At 40.9% G+C, this 19427-nt stretch overlaps 1 protein-coding gene across 1 annotated transcript in view; it reads right to left on the bottom strand.

Annotated features, from left to right (window-relative positions):
- Positions 1-17826, bottom strand: part of LOC118389026 (neuroendocrine convertase 1-like) — a 32570-nt gene extending 14744 nt beyond the window's left edge. The window contains exons 1-9 of the mRNA XM_035778715.2: positions 17424-17826; positions 15003-15107; positions 14332-14454; positions 9000-9146; positions 7306-7382; positions 2539-2627; positions 715-887; positions 270-482; positions 26-126 (exon numbers count right to left, since the gene is read on the bottom strand). Coding sequence (XP_035634608.1) covers positions 26-126; positions 270-482; positions 715-887; positions 2539-2627; positions 7306-7382; positions 9000-9146; positions 14332-14454; positions 15003-15107; positions 17424-17612 — 1217 coding nt within the window. The 5' untranslated portion in view covers positions 17613-17826. The remainder of the gene's footprint in view (positions 1-25; positions 127-269; positions 483-714; positions 888-2538; positions 2628-7305; positions 7383-8999; positions 9147-14331; positions 14455-15002; positions 15108-17423) is intronic.
- Positions 17827-19427: the final 1601 nt, after the last annotated feature.

Genomic DNA, 19427 nt, shown 5'->3' with positions numbered 1-19427 from the left:
GTTTAAGTCAAGATTGTTGCCTCACTTCTGTTCCAGCGACAGGGCAAATATCCCAGCAGCCAGTGGGGCGGAGGCGGAGGTTCCCGTGTGCGTCTCGGTGCATTCGTTATGCAAATCAGCACTGGTCTGCAGGGACACAGAAGTAAATAAAAAAACCACAGGTACAGTAAAGAAAAGTCAAGTTAAAAACGCAATGTACCATAACAAAATGTAGCACAATACCAATCTCCACTATCCAGTGGTGTGGTGTGGAGTTCACTTGAACTCACTATTCTCTGGTCGGTGTAGTCTCCGCTGCTGTAAGCGGTGGCCAGGGTGGAGGAGCACTTCTCAGCGTACCAGGGAGACAGGCCCTGCTGGGAGGCACTGCTGATGGAGATGGTGTAGATGCTGTCCGTGTAGCCGTCACAGTCGCAGTTGTCCCCCTGACGGCCCCCGTTCCCCGATGCCCACACAAAGATGGAGCCCTTCCCGCCGCGGCCCTGATGGGAAGGAGACAGGTGAGGAGTTAGTGTTAAGTTTGTTTTTAGTAGCCTTTAGCCTAGGTCCCTTTTCTATCTTCCCTTTTAATCCAATTTCAATGTATTTAGATGGGCCATTTGTTTGGATTTCAGTTTGTTTTGACTGCTTTGTGGGTAAATAATCATTTGAGTACATTTTTACAATGAATATGTTTTTTGAGGGGGTAAAAAAGAGAGGACTGTGGTATGTTACCTTCTGGATGCCGTACTCAAAGGCTTTTGACGCCAGGCGACCGGGGCCCTCCACCGTCTTGCCATCGTCGTTGGGTCCCCAGCTGGCACTGTAGATGTCCACATGGTCTGGGTTGAAGCCAATAGAACTGGCCTCGATGGCGTCCGTCACGATACCGTCCAACATGCGGATCCCTGCAGGGTCAACATGATGAAAATCGTCAGCAACTAGTTGTTTTTAACTGTAGTTGAAGTATTTTAAGTCATACTTCGAAAGTAGAGTGGTCTTGTGCCCCCAAATGGATTTTCTCATTTTAATATTATATATGAGCTGCCTCCTCTGTGGCTATGTTTTAGCCCCCTGAGGAACAGATGCCCAATTGTTGCTCAGTCATTTGGTTAAGTGGTATTGCGTAATCATCCGCTCAAAAAAGTAGGCCACCACCAGGACATCTTCCAGCTGTTGTCTGGGTCCCACAAACCAGCACGCACAGGGCCGGACTACAGCATTTGGAGCCCTGGAGCACCAACCTCTGAGGGGCCTCACCCCCCCATTTTTTATATACAGAAAGAAAAATGTGTAGTTTCACAATGCTTTTCTGCACATTTTTCATGAGGTTAAGAGAAAATGTCGCAGTTTTAAAACAAATTTCCTGCAATTCTACACTTTTTGCCATGGGGCAGAGATAAAATGTAGCAGTTTTAAAGCATATTTCATGCAATTCTACACATATGCTATTTGGGTGCCCTTCGACCTCCGGGACACGTTTGATAATCAGGCACACACACACACACACACACACACACACACACACACACACACACACACACACACACACACACACACACACACACACACACACACACACACACACACACACACACACATCGCTCAGATATTGACTGAATTATAGTACATAAAAGATTGTTCTGTAATAAATAAATTGAGGCATTTTCAGGTATTCAATTGATTGTAAAATGTCCCACGAAAATATTATTATGCAGTCATATATATTATCTTTCTTAGTATATCAGGTATCTTTGTCATACTTTGGGATAAAATAAAGACAATTATATCTGCCTCATTTGCATATATACACTGGGTGTATTTGCATACATTAATAAATTAATATAAAGGGCTGCAAGTTGCCTGCAACCACCAAAACCAGGCTCTGTCTAGGCCTACCTGTGCTCACCTGTGCAGTCTAGACTTCCTCATTAATGATTAATTCACTACTGTCGTTGTCATGTTCTCTTGCATAAGAGAAGGATAGCCACACGATTTAAAATCAAAACGCTTGGCTCTAGATAACACCTATCTGTACATACTGTACGATATCTTTTTTTTTGTGAGATTAGACATAATATCACTATAATCTGAGTGTTCTTTTTCGAAAGTTGCTTTCATTTCAGCACATCTCATTCATCTCATTTCAACTACATTAAATCATGCATTTTTATCAATTGTACAAAAAAAAAATCACACACCAAAATAAAGTGATCTTTCTTCTCTTTGTTGTGATGTAAGTGTTGAGACGGCGTGTTAAATCCTGACGAAGCATTAACATTCTTATAGGTGCAACGGAAAGCCAATGTTTTTTCCATTGAGCCCATTTCAGCCATTATTGGAGTGTTTGACACGTCATTACAACGGTAGTTACATTAAATATGAACAAACGAGTGACACAAAAGCAAGAGTGGGAAGGAGTCTCCAGAGTCAAATTCAAGCAATTCATCTAGGCATATTTAAGTGAAAAAGGGGATTTTGCAGCCCTCAAACACAGAAATAGAAAAAGAAAGATCATCAGGTGGGTAGGGCATGCACGTTGCTAGCTACATCTCTTACCTCCAACCTTGGAGTTGTACGCCACCCCAACTCCACATTTATAGTTATCTGCCTGCATGGCGATCTCACCGGCACACCTGGTTCCATGCCTGAGTACATACAGAAACAGAACACACACTTACAACTATACATAACTGCTTTTTTCTTTACAAACTGGCCCACTAACTGACACAATTCTCATTTCTAATACGCTTGAGTTCTAATTTCATATACATGTAGCAGTGAATTCAGAATAAACAAGTCTGATCTGGAACCTTTACAAACTGGTTTATAGTATATGTCAGTATTGCTTACAGTAAACGTAAAAATCTCAAAAACAGATTGGATCCATCATAAAAACTCTTGAAAGAGTGCCAGTGTCCCTCAATTCGTTTCAATGTGGTTATGTAAGATTCTTCATTTAATGATGTGCTTGCCATAGAAAATATTGATATTGAGGGAGAATCTTGTCAACCAAAAATGGAAGGCCCTTTGGTTTCATGTCATTCGGGCATGCCTATAGGAGACAATAAACAGCCTACTGCTGGAGTCTAAATTATACAGTGTGTGATCAGAGTACATTGACAACAAAAGAGTGCACTAACAGGGGTGGGAAGTGGGGCTGAGTGTGTGTTTGTGTAACCCTCACAGCTGGCTTAGAGTGAGTCATCATGTACAGGTATTGTCTGTGAGACAAAGGCCCAGAAAGAAAGATAGAAAGAGAGAGAGAGAGAGAGAGAGGAGAGAGAGAGAAAGAGAGAGAGAAAGAGAGAAAGAGAGATTCCGACGATGTGGCATTTTGGTCAAATGGACTGCTTTGAGTTGCTATGGTTGGCTATACAGTGCCTTGCAAAAGTATTCATCCCCCTTGGCATTTTTCCTATTTTGTTGCATTACAACCTGTAATTTAAATGGATTTTTATTTGGATTTTATAAAATGGACATACACAAAATAATCCAAATTGGTGAAGTGAAGTGAAAAAAATAACTGGTGCATAACTGGTATTCACCCCCTTTGCCATGAAGCCCCTAAATAAGATCTGGTGCAACCAATTACCTTCAGAAGTCACATAATTAATTAAATAAAGTCCACCTGTGTGCAATCTAAGTGTCACATGATCTGCCACATTATCTCAGTATATATATACAGTACACACACACACATATATATATATATATATATATATATATATATATATATATATATATATATATATATATATATATATACCAGTTCTGAAAGGCCTCAGAGTCTGCAACACCACTAAGCAAGGGGCACCACCAAGCTAGCGACACCATGACAAAATTGTGGAGTAGATCAGGGTTGGGTTATAAAAAAATATCAGAAACTTTGAAAAATCCCACGGAGCACCATTAAATCCATTATAAAAAAATGGAAAGACTATGGCACCACAACAAACCTGCCAAGAGAGGGCTGCCCACCAAAACTCACAGACTAGGCAAGGAGGGCATTAATCAAGAGACCAAAGATAACCCTGAAGGAGCTGCAAAGCGAAAATTGGAGTATCTGTCCATATGACCACTTTAAGCCATACACTCCACAGAGCTGGGCTTTATGGAAGAGTGGCCAGAAAAAATACATTGCTTAAAGAAGAAAATAAGCAAACATGTTTGATGTTCCCCAAAAGGCATGTGGGAGACTCCCCAAACATATGGAAGAAGGTACTCTGGTCATATGAAACTACAATTGGGCTTTTTGGCCATTAAGGAAAATCTGTCTGTTGCAAACCCAACACCTCTCATCACCCCGAGAACCCCATCCCCACAGTGAAGCATGGTGGTGGCAGCATCATGCTGTGGGGATGTTTTTCATCGGCAGGGACTGGGAAACTGGTCAGAATTGAAGGAATGATGGATGGCACTAAATACAGGGAAATTCTTGAGGGAAACCTGTTTCAGTCTTCCAGAGATTTGAGACTCGGACAGAGGTTCACCTTCCAGCAGGACAATGACCCTATGAATACTACTAAAGCAACACTTGAGTGGTTTAAGGAGAAACATTTAAATGTCTTGGAATGGCCTAGTCAAAGCCCAGACCTCAATCCAATTGAGAATTTGTGGTATGACTTAAAGATTGCTGTACACCAGCGGAACCCATCCAACTTGAAAGAGCAGTTTTGCCTTGAAGAATGGGCAAATATTCCAGTGGCTAGATGTGCCAATCTTATAGAGACATACCCCAAGAGACTTGCAGCTATAATTTCTGCAAATGGTGGCTCTACAAAGTATTAACTTTGGAGGGTTGAATAGTTATGCACGCTCAAGCTTTCCATATTTTTTGTCTTATTTCTTGTTTGTTTCACAAGAAAAAATATTTTGCATCTTCAAAGTGGTAGGCATGTTGTGTTAATCAAATCATACAAACCCCCCCCAAAATCTATTTTAAGTCCATGTTGTAAGGCAACAAAATAGGAACAATGCCAAGGGGGTGATTACTTTCGCAAGCCACTGTACGCATAGACATATAACTAATATAATTCTACTATCTGTAATTCTGTAATTCTACATCTATGGGATCTACCACAAGCTAATGCTAACAAGCACAATGGGAGATAGGCTATCAACTAAATCTTTCCAGTCTGAATGTCATTCTGGCACTAATTTTACTGACTCAAACACTAACCTACAGTACAACATATATGGCTCCAAGGCTACAATCTTATGGGCATGTCCAGTGGGTATAGAAAATCACCACCCCCTTTCAAAATGTTCACCTTTTGTTGCCTTACAGCCTGAAATGAAAACTTATCAAATTAGAAAAAACTGTAAAATAACCTATTTGGATAAGTGAATACCCCTCCTTACAATTGCAATTGCAAACTTTCTGAGGCATAACCGACCACCTTCCAGATCACAAATCAAGCTAATTGGCATCCATCTGTGATCAATTGTACTGATTTGTATTAGGTCAGATTAAAAGCAGTTGTTCACAGAGGACTCTACTGCTTAGTAGTGCAATTCAAAGCAAATAATCCACTCTGGGCCGAAAGATGTACGAGATAAAGTTGTGGAAAGGCACAAGTCAGGGGATGGATATTAAAAGATTTCAAACGCTTTGTCTATCCCTAATAATACCATTATTAAGAAGTAGAAGGGAGTATGGCACCACCCAGACCCTGCATAGATCAGACTGTCCCTCCAAACTGGATGACCGGGTAAGGAGGAGACTGATCAGAGAGGCTACCAAGAAGCCAATGGCGACTTTGAAGGTGCTTCAGGCCTTTATGGCAAAGACTGGTCAATGTGTGCATGTGACCACAATATCACATGCGCTCCACACATCTGGCCTCTATGGGAGGGTGGCAAGAAAAAAAAGACTCCTCAAAAAAAGCCACATCAAGTCTTGATTGAGCTTTTCCAAAAATCACAAATTCCAAGACCTCTTCAGCAAGGACTGGAGCACTTGTCAGGATAGAAGAGAAAATGGATAGGGCAAAATTCAGACAAATTCTTGAGGAGAGCCTGCAGCCCTCTGCCAGGAAGTTGACAATGGGAAGATGGTACACGTTTCAACATGACAATGACCCAAAGCACACCTCCAAAGCAACCATACAGTGGCTGAAGGACAAGAAGGTGAATGTCCTTGAGTGGCTTAGTCAGAGCCCCAACCTAAATCCCATCGAGACTCTGTGGAATGATTTGAAGAGTGCAGTCCTTGAGCGGTCACCATGCAATTTGACTGAGCTTGAAGAATTCTGCAAGGAAGAGTAGGCAAATGTTGCACAGTCTAGGTGGGCAAAGTTAGTAGAGACATATTCAAAGAGACCCATGGCTGTAATTCAAGCAAAAGGTGGTTCCACCAAGTATTAACCCAGGGGGGTGTTCACTTATCCAAATACGGTATTTTACACTCTTCATTGTAATTCATTTTCAGAGTTTTTATGTTTTGGATATTGTGGGTTACTGTGTGTAAATGAAGCCGAAAAACGTCTGCTTTTATGTGTTTTCATTTCAGGCTGTAAGGCAACAAAAGGTGAACATTTTGAAAAGGGTTGATGACTTTCTATACTCACTGTATGTAAGTACAATAAATACTGTATTTTACGTTAAATGTAGAAAAATTGTAAATATATAAATTCCTTGGGAATCTGCGAGAAATCCCCAAAAAAATATATATATATATATATATATTATATATATATATATATATATATATATATATATATATATGTATATATATATATATATATATATATATATATATATATATATATATATATATATATATATATATATATATATATATGTATGTATGTATATATATATATATATATATATATATATATATATATATATATATATATATATATATATATATATATATATATATATATATATATATATATATATAACTGTTGTTACATCAACAGCTCCATCTGTGTGTGCCAGATATGCCCATTTCCAGCGAGTGTGACCTGTGTGTGTCTAGCAGGATAGCTGGCTGCTCCCCTTCTTATCTAGTTGTGTAATCGACAGTGAGGATGCTGTAACTAGGAACAGGATTACATGGGTTTTATAGTGGTCACCAGACTGCATGGGACCCGAACAATGAGGAACATGTACTTTCCATTAATACTGGATGTCAAGATCATTTTTATTGGCTACTATGCTACATAGCCCACATAAGTAATATGCCAATGCATGTAAATAATGAATATACAAGTGAGGATTTGAAAAGAGACAAATGTGTGTGAAAAATGCTACACACTTCTCACAACAACAAAAACATGATAGCAGGCATATCCCTAAAATAAATAGACACTTTACTTGTTCTCATTGGTGGAGTCGTATCTGGGGAAGGGGTCAGGGTCGTTGTCATTGAAATCGTAGCTGGCTGCTGCGTCCTGGAGAAGAAAGAGAGAGAAGGGAAAATCACCATACGCTCCAGAACCCAATCTGTCAACCCACTTAACCCACTTAGGTGACCGCACCGGGGACCTGTCACTGAGAGGGACTGTAAATTACATGGATGGTTGAACACCAGACAAGAGGACGAGGTAGGAAATGATTTAGGGCTGAAACAAAGCCATTATTTTTGAGAAAGGGGAATGTCGAACATTTGTCAATATGTCTTCGTCTGAAAGGTTTATTGCTACTGTCACGTATGTTGAATGGAGGAGACCAAGGCGCAGCGTGATGTGAAGACATTCTTCTATTTATTAACGAAGAAACACGAAAAGGTTTAGGGAACGGGTTACCTAAAATGCCACAAATCAAATCAAATCAAATTTTATTTGTCACATACACATGGTTAGCAGATGTTAATGCGAGTGTAGCGAAATGCTTGTGCTTCTAGTTCCGACAATGCAGTGATAACCAACAAGTAATCTAACTAACAATTCCAAAACTACTGTCTTATACACAGTGTAAGGGGATAAAGAATATGTACATAAGGATATATGAATGAGTGATGGTACGGAGCAGCATACAGTAGATGGTATCGAGTACAGTATATACATATGAGATGAGTATGTAAACAAAGTGGCATAGTTAAAGTGGCTAGTGATACATGTATTACATAAGGATGCAGTCGATGATGTAGAGTACAGTATAGACGTATGCATATGAGATGAATAATGTAGGGTAAGTAACATTATATAATGTTTAAAGTGGCTAGTGATATATTTACATCATTTCCCATCAATTCCCATTATTAAAGTGGCTGGAGTTGGGTCAGTGTCAATGACAGTGTGTTGGCAGCAGCCACTCAATGTTAGTGGTGGCTGTTTAACAGTCTGATGGCCTTGAGATAGAAGCTGTGCATCGAGTCCCCTGTGCGACTCGATGCAACCTTTGGATCGCTAGTCGGTTCGAGGTATACGCCCCCACCCATCCTCCCCGGACCTACCACCCTACTTTTGTTTCTGTCTAAAGTAACTACACGATTAGTACATATCATAAGTCTTGGCGATGCAGAAAAATGTGTATAGTATGTTTCGTATGGCTCTGAGGTCAGGCTGCACTTTTATACCTACACTGCATCAGAATCACTGAAACAGGTCTGCTTCGAGACTTTGAGTGAAGATGGATAAGCGTCTCGCTTGATTAAGTCCCTTTGATTAATCACAGTCGCGCTAATTATAGTCAGCCTTGTTGTCATTCTCTCTCTCTCTCTCTCTCTCTCTCTCTCTCTCTCTCTCTCTCTCTCTCTCTCTCTCTCTCTCTCTCTCTCTCTCTCTCTCAATGCCTTGTGTCTCATAGAGAAAGAACTGTTTGCCTCCAAGCCACCTATACTGTAGTTCCTGTCAACACAACCACAAAAAAATAATCCAGGACCATAATAATTCCATAATAATTCCATTCTATAATCTATGCACGCTTACAACCGTCATCACCACCTATCATATTGCAATTTATTACTGCTTATTAGTGCTTCATGGATGGCTGTGTAAGTGTCACCGATGTTGCTATGGGAACGGTCTCCCTTAGTGATTTCTGTTGCCATGGAAATGTGGACTTACGTAGTTGGGGTAGATGTCGGTGTGGTTCCACTCCAGACCGTCATCCAGCACGGTGATGACCACTCCTTTCCCTGTGATCCCTTTCCTCCACACGGGAATTACGTGGAGGTCCAGCTTGGGCAGGGAGGACGACGTCCGAGTGTCTTGCTGGAATGGCCGACACAGGAGGAGGAGGAGGAGGAGAGAGTAGTTTTAGTTATTTGTAATTAAATCATGTATACAGTACATATAGCATTAAAGCATTACATTAAGGTCATATAAGCTGGAAGAGAAGGAGAGAGAGAGGTTTTCATGACAATTGTTGAACTATTGAACCCTATTCCTGAAGCATATATACAGTGTTCATAGAGCTTATAAGCTCATTGACATACGCATGACATTGGCACAGAATTTACATACAGGAAGTAGCACACCTATACTGAAACTGGAAAAAAAGGCACTCTAACAATTAAGGAATGAGGTACTTCACCTAAATTGCCTCTGTGAAAATCAAGTATTAAGAAAAGAATGGAGAAAGGTCAACCTAAGACGGCCGTCGGGCGACACTAGCTCCATCTTCGCTAATGGAGACAGTCATGTCCCACATGGACCTTTAGCAATTCATTATTAATATGTTGCTTTGTCCTGGCTCTCTTGACTGCTTACGGTAGAAAACCTTGTTATGTAGAGTGTTCAGACTAATATTTCAGCCCAGAACTAAATTATTTATGTACGTGGTTCACTGAAGACCGTGCTAAGGTTGTGAATCTTGCGATGTGTAATAAAATGATAATATGTCATGATTATGTGTCATAGTGCAAGGCTAAGCCTCTGTCACCTCTACCAATCCTCTATCTAATAATCAGTGGTCCCTTTAATGCATGTAATGAGTGTGTATATGTGTGGGGCGCCCAACTAGTGTTAATTGGCTAATCAGTGGGGAGTAAGAGTACAGCAGTGCCATGCTAGCAGCAGTCCTCCCTGAGGGCAGATGGGATGATTCAGAGCAGGAGACAGGACAAAAAAAAAGACTAGGAACATTTTGGAGCTGCTCTGCTTCCGCATTATGCACAGATACTGCGGAACGCCACTCTCTCTCTCTCTTTTTTTCTCCTTTCTCCTTTTCTCCTTTCTCTCTCTCTCTCGCCTTCTTTTTCTCTTCTCCTCTTGCTCCCTCTCAATCCCGTCTCTCCATCTTCTTGCGCTTTCTTTTGGACCCTGTCTTTCTGTTTCTCTCTCTCCCCTGCTCCATTTCCTCCCCAATGATTCTCTCTCTCTCGCCCATCTACCCTCTCTCTCTCCTCTTTAGCTCCCCTTTTCTGTTTCCCTCTGGCTACTGGAGGAAGTGAAGGGATCAGGGTGGTTGTGGGAGACTGTCTCTGTTTAGAATGATCTTTAAAACCATCCTATTCATCCATCCACACAGATGCCACACCATACGTTTCTGCTACAGGGACGGTTGACAAAACAGTGGAATATATGACATATATGATAAAACGTATGAATGGGGCAGCATATCGGAGATATCAGAAATCAAGCTGTGCAGTCCTATTGATGGCTTCTGTAGCTCTTCTGTCTTGGTATCTTATTGGATGACTCATCTATTGACTGGCACATAACCTGTTGTCTCCAAACAGCCCAGCTCGCACGCACAAGCATACATTTAGAATGGACACTTGCGTTAAACAAACACATCGGCATTCACATGCGCTTACGTGCACAAACTGAGACCTGAGATCAGCACGCATGATACGCACACACACACACACACACACACACACACACACACACACACACACACACACACACACACACACACACACACACACACACACACACACACACAGCCCATGACGGAGCTAGGAATCTCAATCTATTATGAGTCACTCCTTTGATTGCTTTATCAGGCAGTCACCCACTCCTGGGACACACTCTCCCTGCACGCAGTCACTATCTCTCCCTCCATCTTTCCTCTCTCCACATCTCTCTCTCCATCCCTCCCTCTCTCAATTTTGTCTTTCTCCCTCACTTCCTTCTGCTCCTAACTCAACCTCCCTTCGTTTCTGCTGTCCATCAGTACAGCCATACCTTTGTCCATGTCCTCTTCTTCCATCCCTCCCTCCATCCCTTTACCTCTCTACGCACTCCTTTTCCCCTCCCTTCCTCTCACGATCACTCTATCCTCTCAGTAACTACGGTCTCATTGCTGCTCTCTCTTCCTCTATCTCCTCCCACCCACCCCTCCCTCATATCTCTATTTTCTTGGTTATTACTACTGTTTTCTTTCTATCTTTCTTTCTTTCTATATATCTACCGATCTATAGTCGAGTAGATGCCCTCCTAAAGATAAAGCCGTCATAGAAGAAATGTAAGAAATAAACATTGACATTGTCTCGTTGCTTCTTGCCTATTCGATGTCCCTGACTGACAGTCCCTAGGGCCACCCCAGGCCAATCAGAGTGCTGTCACAAGTGAGTGGGCGGGAGTAGGTGTTTGTCAGCCATGGCCGTTTACTGACGTACAGTAAATGAGAGCACTTCATGACCAATTCAATTAGGATCATCAGCCCAGATAAGTAAAAAGGGGCCATCTCGATTTATTTTCTTATTTCCTGTAATGAGTGACTCACAACATCAAGTTCAGGGAAAATGGATAGAGCAGATAAAATACACACACTGACGCATGTAAACAGACAGACAACACACGTCCTATCTTTGAAATAACAGGTGTTGACTGGAAAACTGATTAAGACATTTGAAACAGTGACTTAATGGCTGTGTCTGAAATATGTCTTGCCTACTACTTACTGAAATGACATACTATGTGTTAATCATACTACTTCAATCGAGAATCTGTGGAAAGAACTGAAAACTGCTGTTCACAAATGCTCTCCATCCAACCTCACTGAGCTCGAGCTGTTTTGCAAGGAGGAATGGGAAAAAATTTCAGTCTCTCGATGTGCAAAACTGATAGAGACATACCCCAAGCGACTTACAGCTGTAATCACAGCAAAAGGTGGCGCTACAAAGTATTAACTTAAGGGGGCTGAATAATTTTGCACGCCCAATTTTTCAGTTTTTGATTTGTTAAAAAAGTTTGAAATATCCAATAAATGTCGTTCCACTTCATGATTGTCTCCCACTTGTTTGAGATTCTTCACAAAAAAATACAGTTTTATATCTTTATGTTTGAAGCCTGAAATGTGGCAAAAGGTCGCAAAGTTCAAGGGGGCCGAATACTTTCGCAAGGCACTGTATCAACATAGTGGGCTCACCCATACTGAGAATGTGTCATCTTATGCGCAATTGCTTTGTTTACCACCATTCGTTCATTTCGGTATTCAATCCCCTTGTCTGATTATCAGCTGATTATTAGCTAGGCCTGTTGTCAAACACAGGTGGGTCTGAAAAGACGATTATCTTCCTCGGTAGCACGTAGCGAAATTCGCACTAGATAAAAAGCCGAAATGAGTACGACATCCTGGCATCTAAACATAAACATACACAATCTTTGACATTTCACATACTATAAAATGTTCTATTTCAGCATACCCAAATGGCTTACTATTTAGGACGCAATGTCACGCCCTGACCTTAGAGCTTTTTATGTCTCTATTTTGGGTTGGTCAGGGTGTGATTTGGGTGGGCATTCTATGTTATTTTTTCTATGTTTTTGTATTTCTTTGTTTTGGCCGGGTATGGTTCTCAATCAGGGACAGCTGTCTATCGTTGTCTCTGATTGAGAATCATACTTAGGTAGCCTTTTTCCCACCTGGGTTAATGGGTAGTTGTTTTCTGTTTTGTGTTTCTGCACCAGACAGAACTGTTTCGTTTTGTTCCACTTTGTTATTTTGTCTGAATGTTCAGTTTGAATAAATGATCATGAACACGTACCACGCTCCTCTTCTTCAGACGAGCGTTACACGCAAGGTATCCGGACACGGCCAATGCTTTTAATAAATGACCGAGTACTTTGAATCAACCATTACAAACTGCTCTCTCCACTCTCACAATAATTGCTAAAATGCTATTATTGGAAGCTATCGAAACATAACTGATGAAAGAAATCCATCACTAATGACACGGAATAGGAGTCCAATTGGACTACCGTAGGTTAATCCTGAACACAGGACAAAGTGAATGTGCTGTCTGTAATGTATCCGGTAGGGAATACACAGCTGTGACACTATCATCCACTTGGCTTCAATGGGCTAAAATAACCGCTAAATTGGGCCTTAATGCGTGACGGCCTATTCCGTTCCACTGGATTAAGGTGGGAGAAAGTTGATTTCCCTTACAATCGCCTACCAGGCCAGCATGTTCAATTCAACAAATGGGTCCTTTGCCTGGGATTTTGGATGATTACTAATTAATTTGCTTATCACAGAGTAAAAACCTATTGTCTCACATTTCTCAAGTTTCCTATACATATTCATGCGTGATCGCTGAAGATATTTGTCTCATCCTCTCTCGCTGTGATATGCATGTACACGCACGCACGCACGCACGCACGCACGCACGCACGCATGCGCACGCGCACGCACACACACACACACACACACACACACACACACACACACACACACACACACACACACACACACACAGTATTCCTCGCACATATAAAGTTTTCCTTTCATTTTGACAGGTGCTAATTGTGATATAAACTATCCCACAACATGTATTCAAACCCCTAATACAAGACCTGCAAGCTCATCACTAAACAATATGTATGACTGTACATCCAAAAGGGTTGTGAAGGCAAAGTCTCCGCACTGTGACACACTCAGCATTTGGGGAGCTGTCCATCCCTGCCAGCGCTGAATCTCAGAAGGTCTTTGGGATTGTGTTATCCTGGTCCCAGATCTGTTTGTGCTGTCCTGCCAATACCTAGTGACTATGACCATTAGGAATTGGCAAGACAGCACAAACAGATCTGGGACCAGGCTAGGATTGTGTTTGTGAATCAGGCCAAACAGAAGGCAGCAGAAGACACCAGCTGGATCTGAACTGATGGTCGGGTCAGAAAACACATTTTCTGCAGTTTAAGTAGGACTTCAATTCTGGCACCAACTATTGGCCACCATGAGAACCAAATAACCATAAATAACATAAACACCCAACCTAGTGTTAGAAAACACATTTTTGATTGCTGTGTATGTAGGGTTTGAATTCTAACATTGTGGCATCAGCTATTAGCCACAATGACAACCAAAACAACCAAAACACCACATGGACCACCAGACAACCAAAAAACAACCTTAATAGACCAATCTTAATATCCAAACTGATATGTCACCAACTGACTTAGCCTATGAGAAAGATAAAGGAATGTGTGGCTCTTCAGGACATACCAGGTACCACTGCTGGTTCCACATGGGGTCATCGAACAGCTTGTCCACTGGACAGTTCCGGCATGATCCCAGCGACGCCCGCTTACTGCGCTGCTTCTCATACTGTTGCTCCGCCCACGATACCTAGACACCCAACGAGATGAGAGAATGAATCAACATTTGTATAAGGGGTGGGGCAGTCCCATTAATTTCATATTCATTGAGCTTTATTTAAGCGATAGTACAGTTGGAGAAATGGGAAGATAGAGGGGAGGAGGACTCAAAGTCGCCCGGTCTCAGATCTGTTTGTGCTTTCGCCTGCTCCATTGTCGTTGTCAAGCCAAGGCATTGTCGTTGTCAAGCCAAGGCATTGTCGTTGGCATGACAATCTCACAAGTAGCTGGCATGATAGCAGAAACAGACTGGCACCCAGGCTAAAGTCAAAGGGGCAGTGGGCTGGATTCAAACGTATGCCGACTCTGGCATACTTGCGTGCCGGGGTTCTGCAGTTATAACCTCTGGACCACACAGGCCAAAACAATCTGTCAATTACTTATGTTCATACTGTCCTTTTGTTTACGTTGCTAATGCACACGCACAAGTGTCCTGGCCAAAAGTAGAGCACTAAATAGGACCTAGGGTACCAGTTCAGACACAGCCACAGACAATGTTACAGATACAGGATTGTTTACCCGATCATCCTCAGACAGGCGTTTGGTGATGTGATCGGCACTTCGTTTCGTCCTGCTAGGATGAGTCTGGTGTTTGAACAAGTAATGGTTTTCTAGCGTCCCAATCTGCAGACGAGGAGAGTGGTGGGTTGTTGAATATATCACAGCAGTGGTGTAACACCATTGACCTCTTCCTGTCAATCCCCTAACAGAGGACTGCATGTCATTGTTAATGCAATCCTTTTTAATTATAGAATAGAATCAAAGAATAGAATCTTATTGTCCACCCAGGATGGACATTTTCCTTTGGCATCGCCATACAAGCGCCTTGCGTCATGTTACACACATCTCACTTTGAATGTCTTGAACAGCTTGTTAAATCAATAGGCTTACCTTAGATCGTTCTCAAACGTCGGTAGATGTTGATATTATATTATTATATTTATGTGACTGGAAGGTAGATACCACAATAGCCATGCCAGTTTCCTTGGTACTTATAGTCAGGTCCCAAATTATTAGCACCCTTGATAAGATGAACAAAAAAGACTGCATAGAATAAATAATCGATATATAGAGCTACAGTGGGGCAAAAAGGTATTTAGTAAGCCACCAATTGTGCATGTTCTCCCACTTAAAAAGATGAGAGAGAACTGTCATTTTCATCATAGGTACACTTCAACTATGACAGACAAATTGAGAAAAAAAAATCCAGAAAATCACATTGTATGATTTTTAATGAATTTATTTGCAGATTATGGTGGGAAAAAAAGTATTATTTAAGGTAAAAAATATGTTGTTCTACCCCTGAACAATGCAGTTAATCCACTATTTCCTAGTAGGCTTTCATTGTAAATCAGAATGTGTTTGTAACTGACTTGCCTAGTTGAATAAATGTTTTTTTTAAAGGGGGGGTGCTGGAGGTTTGAAAGTAAAGGTTCCCAATGATTCTGACCCCTATATTTTGGAGATTTTTTTTTATATAACTTGATAAAATCTATTTTTCTGAGCAATTGTATTAATTTACAATAATATAATTTTCACTTTTTTTTATAGCTCAGTATTTGTATTGTTTATTTTATACAGTCTTTTTTGCTCATCTTTATAAAAGGTGCAAATAATATCGGACCTGACTGTATTTACAGCAGGCTTTGTTCAGCAATTACCTCAGAAAGCAAGGTTAACACAGCTGAACCCACGGAATCTACAGGTGTTTGTCACGATATCACACAAATTGTGCAAATGTGCAAATAATGAATCAATCACACATATTACTGTTTACCTTTTAAATCAGGGTTACACAGAGTGTTTCTTGGTATTCTTAAATAAATATAGTTTGAAACAAAAGCATATTACTAACTCAATAAAAAGAAGAAACCTGTACCATGTCAGATATAGTTGAAATGTATTGCATTTTGAGTTTACATCCCAATATTAGACTTTATATACATCACAGTAGACTGAAATATAACAAAACCGTTTGACATAGAAACACCAGATTTTCTGTGTTAAAAAAAACAAGTTTATTCATTACGAAATTATAAAAAATATTTAAAACACCCACCCATGAGGCCACTAGAGGGTGCTTTGGTCAAGGCAGAAAATAAAATTAAAATAAAATTCAATGAATGATTTAGGCCTAACCTATAAATGATTCTAAGCCACAGTTCAGGCCTATTATATTGATAATGCTGATATGGCACCCATCCCCCTGGCCGAATGGAAACATAGGTTGTTGACCTGTGTAGTCAGAGAGCTTAGGTTCCTCTGAGTGGACTATAGAGAGCTCGTCAGTGGGTGTACAGGCCTAATGTTTTGGACAAGGTAGACAGTGAATTACAACATTGGCAATAGACATATTTACAGAAGGGGGCTAATGTATACAGTACAAAATGAACTTGTTCAAAAGACTAAGTCTTAAAATATGGATTGGATCCCCATATTTTGCCCAAATACACTGATAGACTGAATGATTTGTTTTTGATTGATGATATCAATGTACTTAATATAAAGTAACAGTGATACCGAAAAACACTGATGGTAAAAAAAATACAATCATGGAAATTTCATAGGTTACACAATTGAATTGCCCTGCTCACTCTGATCAGAATAATGAAGATGATTGACAGAATACACCAATCACTATAGTTGTAGTGTTTTAATCTTGGCTGAAGCAGAAGTTCGGTAAGGATGCTGCTGTACGGGCTACAACATCAGCAACAAGGCTGCCGTGGCGCCCTCCATGAGCTTTCAACAGCTATGTATTAATACAACCAACTGAATAATTTATCAAACAAAGCTGAATAGGCTACTGAGAACAAGACAAGATTATTCCCTGAGCCAAATTTAACATATTAATTGTATAGTGTAAAGAGAGAAGTACACAGTTCAAACACTACTCGAGGATAAACGTGGTCTCGGGGCGTTGCTGTGGCGCTAACATACCTGGCGGACTAGTCGGTAGTCTAGTTCTTTGGCGATGGACCTTGCGGCGTCCGGTCCTCCCGGAATCTCCACCGCCCATTCGTTCAGGTACTGTCTGTCCCCGAATGAAGCATCCACAGAACGAGCGATGGAGAACAGAACCACAAAAGCACAGCACATTACCGTTGTTGGGCGACATCTCATTTCCATCTCAGAGAAAATACGACTAGATTGATGCTCTTAGAAAGCATATAAGACAATTCAAAACGAAAATGTAAGTAATATTAAGTAAATAAATTTCTGTTGGTTCCCCTTGGTTCGTGTCTTTTTTCCTTCAACGTGCTGAGTGGGAATGAGAGGACCTGTCACGGCGTTATTGCCTTATTGAACCATCAAGGAAAGCAAGCGGAGAGTAAACCGTGGAAGGGGACGAGAATGTTTACACGTCAAATTACGAAGGGTCTCTGACGTCAACGAGTCTATACCTGGGATAGGGTCTATGCTCGAGTGCCGAGAGAGACAGTTGGGGAGAAAGAGCGTCAGAGGGAAAAGTTATATCTAAAAATATCCCTCTATTTTTTTATTCACGTTTGCAGGAGTATAAGAATTAATACTAGATTACTATAGCAGTAATGTATGTGCACCCAACATGTCTATGCAGAGCCTAACCATAGACTACGTTAGCTTCAGACCATCACCTGAAGCACGCCCAAACTTAATAATTATGTTATTATTGCGTTATCTCTATGATTTGTTGTTGTTATTGTGCAAGGAAAATGCAAGAGCAAGAATAGGCACTGTGTTCTTTTAGAATTGCAGTATACTGTGTGGGTGTTTGAGATGTGTAAGATAATGGCACGACTCAATTTCAATACCTCAGATTGACGATTGTCTTCAAGTGTATCTGTTACTTGCCCCCGGGAAGGAGAGCTCACTGTGGTGACGCATTTATGCAGGCCACGTCACGGTAGTGTAGACGCTGTTTCAGCACCACCGCATTGGACAGCTCTTTGGATGAGGACAAGGTGAAAGAAAGCAAGCAAGTGGTTTCAGATGGGCAAATGATTGTCGGTGAAAAACATGGATGATTGAAATAGATCATTTACTGTGTGCTTTGAATTTAGGTCATATATTATCATCTTAATACACTCAGTATACAACACTTGAGGAACACCTGCGTTTTCATGACAGACTGACCAGGTGAATCCAGGTGGAAGCTATGATCCGCTCCTGATGTCACTTGTTAAATCCATTACAATCAGTGTAGATGAAGGGGAGGAGACAGGTTAAAGAAGGATTTTTTAAGCCTTGAGACAATTGAGACATGGATTGTGGATTGTGTATACTCAGTGTATAACAGCCTGTATAATAGGGCATAGGGCTTAAAGAGCATACAACGTAATACTAGGCCTATGTTTATGATACTGAATGATAATTCATTTTTTGGGGGGGCATGCCTATTATGTCGTCGAGACTTATGATAAGAATAGACTAACGAAGTAGCCTAAGTAGTGTATGTTATTTGGAATTCGACTGTAGGGTGTCAGAAATGATCATTAATAGTTGACCCTATTGGCCTACGGCAAAGATACTATATGTTTCCCCTTTCATCTGTGTCTGGTGTTAACTAGTTACTGGCTAGCTAGGTGTTTCAGACAGCATAGAGCAAAAGGGGGGAAGGGTTATTGAAACCTCTGACACAGTTGTCAAGTCAACACATCCGTCAGTGCTGCTGTGAAACGCATCACAGGAGACATGCCAAACGAGAGATCTATATGAAAGAATATATATATCTATCATTGATGCAATTTCAATGTTTGAGTTGCTTCATGTATCACCAAATTAGCTTGAGATGACTTTACTGCAACACTGCTCACTGTATCCAAGTTGCTTGACATAGGCATTTTACAGAGCTGTCAGTCAAGGCAAGCTCATGAATATAAGCTCCCCGTCCACTCAGCCTGTCTTTTCAAAGTTCTTGGTAGTTAGCCATGAGAGAAAAGGTACTTTTCAGAATGACTGTTC

This window comes from Oncorhynchus keta, chromosome 10 (genome assembly GCF_023373465.1).
Source record: "Oncorhynchus keta strain PuntledgeMale-10-30-2019 chromosome 10, Oket_V2, whole genome shotgun sequence".
In the NCBI taxonomy this organism is placed as follows: Eukaryota; Metazoa; Chordata; class Actinopteri; order Salmoniformes; family Salmonidae; genus Oncorhynchus; species Oncorhynchus keta.
The sequence above is the reverse complement of the archived record's forward strand: the minus strand, read 5'-3'. Positions and strand labels throughout refer to the sequence as shown.